General features: G+C 36.7%; 1 protein-coding gene across 2 annotated transcripts in view; it reads right to left on the bottom strand.

The window, feature by feature from the left end:
- Positions 1 to 8,612: 8,612 nt before the first annotated feature.
- EIPR1 (EARP complex and GARP complex interacting protein 1) overlaps positions 8,613 to 10,076 on the bottom strand; it is a 213,383-nt gene continuing 211,919 nt past the window's right edge. For both annotated transcript variants that reach the window (XM_072634318.1, XM_072634319.1), the window contains one exon: positions 8,613 to 9,620. In XM_072634318.1, the coding sequence (XP_072490419.1) occupies positions 9,446 to 9,620 (175 nt within the window). In that variant the 3' untranslated portion in view covers positions 8,613 to 9,445. The remainder of the gene's footprint in view (positions 9,621 to 10,076) is intronic.

The following is a 10,076-nucleotide window of genomic DNA, read 5'->3' as shown; positions in this document are numbered from 1 at the left end:
GGGATGCTCTCCCCAGCTCGTATCCCACGGAGAAGAGGCGGAGATGCACGATAGCCTGTGTCTCATGCCTCAATTCCCAGCTATTCCCTGGGGGGCCTCATGAGAACTCTAAGGTTTAGAAGTCCTCACCTTTACCTGCCCGAGACTGTCCACGTGAAACTGAGCTTACACCCCCAACACATAGGCTGGGTTAGTTTCTATTTAACGGGGAAGGAAAACTGGGAAATGGTCATTAAGACAAGATTGGTCTGGGGGAATGAGACCAAACCACCATAATTTTCTGGTCACCTGGGACATAAAAGGCCTCAGTCTTTGAGGAGTGAGTATTCCTTAGGTCTGATGGAATCCCCAATGTCTTGTGAGTTAATATATTTTTTCCTTTATCTTTGCATCTCCAGGTTTAATACAGCGTCAGGCATAAAGTAAGCATTCAATAAATGCATACTAACAGAAAACCACAAAGAAACTGAGCCTGAAGTCAGGGGAAAAGATTTATTTGACCTCTTAAATTTGGAGTCTTGACTCCATTTCATTTTTTCTTTCTTTCCTCCTATGGGAATGCCAAGAATTGTCAGCTACATTCACCTGAAACAGTGCTGTATGCTTACTGGATCTCCTCTTCATTAATTACTGGATCTCCTTTTGATTAATTATCACATGGTCCTTGTTTCACTATATCCATTCCTAAGCCTGAAACACTGAGCTTGGCCCCAGTCAGGCTTGACCTAAATAATACAAGGTTATTTGAGAGAAGGGCTTAAGGAGAGAAAAGGTTTGGAACAGTTACTGTGCATGATGAAGAATCAATCGGCAATAAATAAAAGGATTGCCATATAACAGTAAAAGTTTGGTTGAAGTTTAATAATATGAATTTGTTGCAGATTCAGCTCAACTCTGTAGACAGAGGAAAGAGTAGAAAGAAAATAATGAAGGAATCATAGTTGGAAGGGACCTCAGGGCTTGTCTAGTCCATCTCCTATCTGAAGGCCCTTCTATAGCATCCCTCCTAAGTGGCCATCCATTCTCTGCTTGAAGACCTCCAATGACAGGGAACTATCTATCTCAACAGAGAGTACACTTCATTTTCAGCTGTTCTCTTAGGATGTTGAGCTGTTTTCTGCTTCCCTGTAACTTCCATCCATTGGTCCTAGATACCTCTTCTGGGGCCAAACAGAACAGGTCTAATATTTCTTCCATGTGACAACCCTTAAAGTATTTGAAGACCACAAACATCCCTCTAAAACCTCTCTTTTCCAGCGGAAAGTCTCTCATTCTTTCAGCTATATCCCAAAAGACTTAGATTTGCATTCCCACACCTCTCTTTTGGATGCATTACTGTTTGTCAATGTCCCTCCTAAATTGTGGTGCCCAGAATTGGCTCTAATATTCCAGTATTGGTCTGAACAATATAATCTTTGCTGGGACTATTATGCTATATTTCAGATATTACAGCCCATTAGCTTTTTGGTTGTCACATTTCCCAAACAGCTCAATATGAAATCTCAATGCACTAAAACACTCAGACCTTAATCATCATCATAGCTGGCATTTATAGAGCAGTTAGTCAGTCAATAAATAAGCATTTATTAAGCGCTTACTATGTGCTAGGCCACAAGACAGTGTTTTATCTATTGACCTTCAAGACGCCATGTTTTCTTTATTATCTAAGTTGGAGAAAAACTATCTTAATTCATGTTTACAGCATAACATCAAAGCACTGTCCTGAAGTCAGAAAGATCTGAGTTCAAATTCAACCTCAGATTTTTATTCTGACTCTGGGCAAGAGTCAGATTCGTGACTCTGGGCAAGTCACTTAACCTTTGTTTGTCTCAGTTTCCTGATCTGTAAAAAGAGAATAACACCAGAACCTAACTCCTAAGGTTGTTGTGAAGATGAAATATTTGTAAACCTTTGCAAAACTTAAAGCACTATATATGAATGCTAGTTATTAATTATTCAGTTTTAGAAGCTCTCCAAATGAAGTTTTGATCAAGGAAGCAAGAGTGGAGGGACAAAGCAATAGCTTAGTGGAGTACTGAGGTCCGAAACAGAGCTTGGAGTGCAGCAGCGTGGCATGAAGGAAAAGAAATCTGTAAAAGGGCTAAAGAAGGTGAAAATAAAATCCTGCAAATTGTACAGATACAGGAATCTGGAGATGATTGTTCTTGGCTATAAATTCAGCCACAGAGCAACAAAATTCACAGAGTGATATTCACCTATTTGATATTTAAGGAAAGGATACTCTGGAAGTAAGACACTGGATCATCAACCACAGTAAACAGAAGAATCATTTACATTTCCTTAGAGTGGACAGGTTTTTCATTAATCTCAAAAACACAAACTCTTACACATAAGAACTTCCTTACTTTATCTTTGCATCTCCAGGTTTAATACAGTGTCAGGCACAGAGCATTCAATAAATGCTTACTAACAGAAAATCACAAAGAAACTGAGTCTGAAGTCAGGGGAAAAGATTTATTTGACTTCTTAAATTTGGAGTCTTGACTCCATTTCATTTTTTCTTTTTTTTCCCCCCTATGAGAATGCCAAGGTTTATTCATAGTAATCACTGTAGTTGTAAGGTAGTGGAAAGAGCCATGGCCTCAGTGGGTTCAAATTCTATTTCTGCCACCAATAATAGCTAATTGATAGAGAATTAGATGTCTTTGGGCAAGCCACTCAAAGTCTCAATCTCATCACCTGTAAAATGGAGAAATAATACAAGCACTTATCTCACAGGGTTCTTGTGAAGATGAATAGGATAATCTGTGGAAAGTAATTCATGAACTTTAAAGTTTTGTGTAAAATGTCAATTATGATTGATTTTATCTAAGGTGACATCTACTTCTGACATTTGATCTGTTAATTATTTATCTATAATCACTTAATCAATGAAATTTACTTTGCAACTATTAACATTGACTAAAAGTTCTTGAGGGCAGGAACTGTTCTATTTTAATCTTTGTATTTCCAGCACCTAGCAAAGTGTTCGGCACATAATAGACACTTAATATATATGCTTACCAACTAAATAATTGATTAAACATATTAATTTCAATCCTTCCCTGTACATCTACCTCAAGATTCTTTTTGTCCATTCATTCCCATTTATTTTTCCTCTTATTTGGTCATTGACTTGGTCATTGTTAGCATGTATTACTCTTCTGGATCTGCCTTTTTTTCAGTTTGTTTTATTTCACAAAAATCATTCTAGATACAGGTAGTTCTCACATTTCTTGGTCTTAAATGCATTGCAGTATTCAATTACATTAATGCAGCAGAATATTTTGAGCCATTATCCTATTATTTGACATTTACTTTCAGTTTTTTGTAATTATGTATAATTCTAAGAAAATTTTTGCACAAATAACTCTTTCTGAATCATTAAGAAGCATTTATTCATTCAAAGTACTTATCTACTATGTGCTAAGCACTATGTAATGATGAGTGAAGCTAAGGATATAAACATATAAATGAGTTAATCCTTCCTTCAAAGAGCTTTCATCTCTAAAACTATGTTGTAACTAGATGATCTGCAAGGTCCCTTCCATTTCTAAAGCTTAAGATACTATAAGTTTGGGTTGAATGGGAGTAGGAAATAAGGAAATCATTTAGGTTTCTTAAAGTTAGAAATATTATGAAATTAACCATTTAGGAAAATTAATTTGGAGGACTGGATTGAAGGAGGAAAGGACTGGGATGAAAGGAAGTCAATTACTGAAATAACCCAGGTGTGAAAACAGTCATAGTCCCTCCAAAAACTGAATGAAAGAGGCCTATCAAAAAAAAAAAGGATAAGATTTGGTGACCAAGTGGACACACAAAAGATGAAAATCCATATCCAATAGCCACCTGTCTTCACCTCTTGACTAATCTCTCCAGTTCCACCTTGTGCTTTTTGTTCACCCCATCTCAAAGGCATATATTCGCAGTGGTGCAAAATTCTGCCAACTGTATCCTCTCAACAGTTCAGGCATGGATCCAACTCTTTCTCATCAATTCATGTTTTTCTACAAGAAATTTTTCAAAGAAAACTTTCAGATCTTTCCCAGTGTTCTCTCTTTGTTCTTAATGCCTTTCCTTCCCTTCATGGGGCTTTCATCCTGGCCTTTCTTGCTTGTTTTCAGGTTCTGGGATGATAGTTCTTTGATCTTATCTCTTCCAATTTACTTTTCATTCTTCAGTTTTAGGTTTTCCCTTTGTTTTGTTTCTTTTACTCCATTCCCCTTTGCCTCTTGCCCCTCCCAAAAATCTCCCTGCCATTTCCTCCTCCCTTCACTACTTTCTTGTCTCTTTTTGTCTCTCACTGAAATAGTGAATCTGTTGAGCAAAAGCAACCATAGAATTTTATTTGGAAAATTCCATGGAATGGGCAGTTTTTCTTCCTAGCTGCTAGAAAGGCTCTTCACACATCTTTTAATCCTACACATGTCCAACGTTAGTGCTGGAAGGGGTCTCCAAGATTATTTATGCTAATCACTTCATTTTACAAAGGTAGATTCTGAAGTCCAGGGAGGTTTACTCAATTTGCTTTAAGGCTAATTAGTAACAGAGCAGGGACTAGAACCCAGGTCTCCTTAGCTCCCAGATTGGTGCTCTTTCTACCTACTATACTACTCTGGCTGTCATCCTTTACTCTTCCAATCAAGATCCCCCTGGTCACTTACAAGACAGAAAGAAAGAAGAAAAAATGCCCAGAACAGTCCCAGACTAATTCGGTGGCCCTACTTCATGCATATGACAAATGTAGGGATAATGTGAAACCCAAGTTCTACAACTTATTATTTCCAATCTCTAAAATATCCTGCTTCTTTTCAATTTATCCCAGGTGCAAAAAATACACCAAGGTGGAGAAAGTTGTGCCTTAATAATAACCTTACTGCTTCATTCAGCTAGGTCTGGATGATAAGAAGCAACGGCAGAAACCCAGTGAACAATACATTATGGATGATATTAATCTTATTCACCAGTGACCTTGCAAACGGCTGCTAGCATGTGATGGCTCACAGCAGATACCCTGTGTTATGGAGTGAGCATAAGAGAGCAGATGAGACTAAACAGACCAAACCTTGGCCTAACCCTGTTAAACTGCCTTCCCTCTCTCCTCAGTGATAAAAAGCAGTATTATCCCTTTATCACCAGTAATGAAGCTGAGCTGCAAAAATAAAACAAAATAAACCTTATTCCAAGGTTGAGCAGACACCTAGAGACCCCCTTTTTAGCTTTATACTAAATCACTTATTCCAAATAGAAAACACTGGTGAGTATAGAGCAGAATTTCAAAAATATTACAGGAAAGAATTTGGATATCCAAGTTTTTTAATTATATAAAAAAATCTACATGATATTTACATCTGTAATTCTTACTTGCTAGTGGCCCATCATTATAATTCAAGTTCTCATCATTAGGGCACTTTCATGTGATTACTGTCATGACCTGAGCTCCAAATAAATTATTTGATGACAAAGTTACTATTTCATTATTAAAACTGTTTTTATTAGTTGCTAATGAATGGAGCAAGATGTATTAAGTGCCATGGAGGTGCTAGGTTTTGATACCTAATAATTTTAAATAAGTACAATTCTGAAAATGTCTAAAATATATTATTGGGTTTTTACCCCTGAAATATCAAGGAGCTGAAGATATTAACAAAATGGGGGGAAAGATGATTGAGGATATCAATATGTAATTAAAATACTAAGAAATTTTTAAAATAAGTTCAAAAGAAGAAATTTTGAAAATAAGACAAATAGCTAAAATGAAGAAAAATAGACAGACAATAAACTAAGAGCTAGTTTTTTTGGTGGGAAGCTTATCAATACATATTTAATCTGGTTTTAAAAAAGGAACAGAAAATCAAATTGCCAAATTTGTTTTTAAAAAAATTGAACAAGGGAACTCCACAATGAACAGAGGAGAAATACAAATAATCATTACATGAGGATTGGTTAGAGGAACTGGGGCTATTTAATTTGGAGAAGAAAAGACTCAGGCAGGGACATGATACTTAACCTTCAGGCAGCTGAAGGACTGTCATGTGGAAGAGGGATATTTGTTCTCTTTGGCTCTGGCAAGAACTAGGAATAAGAGGGAGTTTTGAAAAAAGCAAATTTAGACTTAATAACATAAAAGAAAATACTTTCTAACAAAAAAGAGCCATTCCAAAGTGAAATAAGCTGTCTCAAGGGTAGTTGCTTCTCCCTTCTCTGAGATCTATAAACAGAGTTTGGAGAATTGCGTGTTGACTATGTTATATAGTGGGGATTTCTTTTTTGTACTAAAAGACTGATTCTGTGAGTAATCAGAACATACAATATACAATTACATGCTACCAAAACTGACAATGTAAAGGTAAAAAACAGTTACCTACAAAATTATAAAATACTCATATTAAAACAACATGTAGATATCTTAAACAGATTACAGGGAACTAAAGATAGAATTAGAGATGGAAAATCAAACAGTTCAATAAAAATCTCTCCCATTTCTATAATCCTCTGGCGTATATAAAGTGATTTCCTAAAAATAATTCTGTGATTTAAGTAGTTTAAGTATTAGCACTATTTTAGAGATCAGGAAACTGAGGCCAAATTTTTCACTGGTAAAATAAATGCGCCTTCAAGGCAGAGACTATTTACATATTTGCCTTTGTATCCCTGGCACTGAGCACAATGCCTTATATGTGGCATGGACTTACTTAATAAGTGTTTGTAGAATAAATAAATGAAAGCCTATAGAATAAATAAAAGTAAGCCTGAGAGATGTCAAATAACCTACTACTGTCATAAGTGCAGACACCAACTGTCAAAGTTGAAATATGAACCTAGGTATCTTTGGACTTAAAGACTAGGGTTCCTTCCACTATACCATACTACCATTCAAACAAAATAGAACAGAATGAGGCAATATCACCCAAACTAGTAGCCAGGGTTTGAATTTAAGCAGAATAATGCTATGGTAATGATGTATTTATGAAGGGATCATTTATCCTCCTCTAACTAGGCCAATTGGGAATCTGGAAGGCAAAAAAGGTTTCTGAGTTATCCAAATTGATATAATGAAACCCATGTAATAGATCTCATATACTTGAGCCTTCACTTCTGTCTCAACATCCTGACTCTTACGCTACATATAATTCTTACCAGGTTTGGTTATCTGTTTGCACAGTCCATCGTGGATTTCAAGTAATAACTTTAAAGTAAGGGACAGAGAAGTTGCTAGAGGGCATTGGTGGAGGAAGAAGAAGAAATATCTGATAGCTTGATAAAGGAAGAAAATGAAAAATATACAAAGAAGATATAAGAACTTAAAAAAAACATAACCAGGAGCCTTTTCGTAAAGAGATCCCTATATGCTTCAGTAGCTCCAGAGGGAACTGATACATGATATCACAGTAGGACCTGGGGGTTTAAAGTTGAAAAGGATTTTAAAGTTCAGGAGGCCCCACTTCACTATGTTACAGATTAGGAAAGTGGAGCCCAGAGAAATGAGGTCAAATAGCTAATTAGAGGCAAAGCTAGGACCCACACCCAGATCTTATGACTCTATTACATTATAATTCCTCCCATTAAAATAATTAATGTTCAGAATGAGTCACCAACAAGGATTAAATTAAATTTCGTACCCTTCACAAGGATGTTTCAAAAATTCATTTATGTGAAACAGCTCATACCCCAAAACTGCCCGATAAATGATGTCTCATTTCAATATCCCAATTTAGCTGCCCTGAACCCATTGCTACAAAACTGTTAAAACAGTGTCTAGGTCAGCCAAGAATGGACTTAAGTCTTCTTTTTGTCATAAGGCTGTCTTGGCTGCCCCAAATCCATACTGTGACAAAAGCAGTAACAACAGGAAGTTGATAATCTTCTTTATATTCTGCTATCACCATTCTTCAACTGCTTTCTGCTGGGGACTGTGCATCAAACAACAAGAAAGAATCATTAACAATGTTTCATGTTCTCTACAAGTACACAGACCTAACCTGGCAGTGATAGTGTTGTAAAGAAGAGAGACCCAAAATAAATAAATAAAATTCAGTTGGGACTGGCATAACTTTTTATCCTAAGCACGTCATTAGCAACTCCTAGAGCAAACACTATAGGAGTAACTTTGAAAATCCCTCAGGGTTTATTTCTCTTATATTCTTTTAAATTTTGAAAATAATGGCCTGTTATAGACTGTTCAAGCTGTCAGGGACCTTGAGGGTCATCTGTTTCAGTCCCTCCACCAATTTAGAAATGAGAAGATAGAGGTTCATAGATGCGATGTGACTGGCCCAAAGTCAAGGCCAGGAGTAAAACCCAGGAGCTGCCATTTTATCTGGCAAATTAGGACAGAAAAACATGCTATGGAGTTCTCTGACTGAGCCAAAGGAAAGGTAATGAATGGGTGGAGAAGATGCAAGACCAGGATCTGATTAACAAGGCACACTGGGATAAGGGCAAGACTTCTAACAGTTATACAATCATTGTACAGGGATACCAAACTAAATAAAAGAGGAACACATTCCTTATTTCCTGGAATGATAAAAGAAACATATTAACTGTACAAGCAATATGATGACTATAGGACATAATAGAAAATGATACACACACAGAATAGAACAGGCCCAGAGGTGAAGAACACAATTTAATAAAAAGTAAAAAATACAAGCTTCAATTTTAGACACTTCTTGGGGTTCCTGAGGCTCACTATGGCAAACACAACATTGCTTGGGACACCAGTGCAGGAGTCAGCTTACAGGACATTTGTTGATGATGATGACCATGCACGCCTCAGTCTGCAAGGTTATTCAGAGGCAAACACCCCTCTCTTGGGGAGTTCAAGTGTCGGCTTTGGGGAGCCAGAAGAAAAGGTGCTTCCTTATATTCACATGACTTTTTCTATATCCTCCTTTTTCTGGACTGAGACAGAAAAAGAACATGCACATCCTTTTAAGGTGGCAAAATAAATAGTGACAGCCATTCATTAAAGAAGGAACCAGAAAAATTCATGAAATATGACTGTTTATTATGACGATGATTATTACTCAAGATAAAGACAAGGTTATTTGTATAGAAATAGAAATAAAAAAAAATTTCCTTATCTTCATGAACCACACATTATCTTCTGGAACAAACAAAAAACAAACAGCACTGATTAGACAGGAACTCTTTACCTGAACTGAAATAGGATAGGGAACCCCCCCCCCCAATATTTTCAGTGTACTTTCTGAAGATGTCATTTTCTGTTTTTAATAATGGGGAAAACTTCTTTATAAGTGTCAGTTTGTATAGTTAGTTGGTGGAAGGCTTTATTATTATTTATAAATGCTTGCATTAAAAAGAAGGCAATATGGGTTCTGTTACAGTAGGAACTATTTAGAAAACTAATTACCTCCAAATTGCTGCAAATTTTCACAAATATGCCAAGAGGATGAATCAGAAATGGTATCCAAACGAATTAAAGTAATATATGATATTTTAAAGCCCTGGGAACCCTGTTAATAACAAGTCTTCCATCATAACTTAAAGAGGCAAAGAGCCAAGGGTCTGCCGAGGACCACTCCACTGCGTACACGCTGTCTTCATGCTCTTCATAGGTGGCAATGACACTGTCAGGCAGAGGCTCTTTGCTCCTAGAATCAAAGAAAGACAGAAGAAAATGATGGTGCATAAACCAGAGTAAGGATGTGCCCACCAGAGCCAAACATACCAATGCTGGCTTGTGAGGCAGGCTGTGATGAAGTGCTATACAGACACATTGAAGCTATGACTGTGAAGTGAGGATAAGGCCATTTTATATTGCTATGCTTATGAAACTATCATGGCTTGGGTGTTATTTATTCTATGTTGGACTATAGGAAACAGTAAAGAGATAGTTCCTTCATTCATGAGGAAAAGCAAGGCAAGAAAAGGATTATCTGTGGCTAACTTCACTTTTAAAATAATAAAATGGTACAGATGGAAGGTCTTTTCAATATCTAGTTCAAACCTATCATTTTATTATTTCAAAGATCTTTTCTCAAGACTCCCACATTGCCTCTTTCCCTGACCCTCTCTGCTGAGGACCTTGCCTCTTATTTTATTGAGAA

Source organism: Notamacropus eugenii, chromosome 1, assembly GCF_028372415.1.
Source record: "Notamacropus eugenii isolate mMacEug1 chromosome 1, mMacEug1.pri_v2, whole genome shotgun sequence".
NCBI classification, from domain to species: Eukaryota; Metazoa; Chordata; class Mammalia; order Diprotodontia; family Macropodidae; genus Notamacropus; species Notamacropus eugenii.
This window is presented reverse-complemented; position numbering and strand designations above follow the sequence as displayed.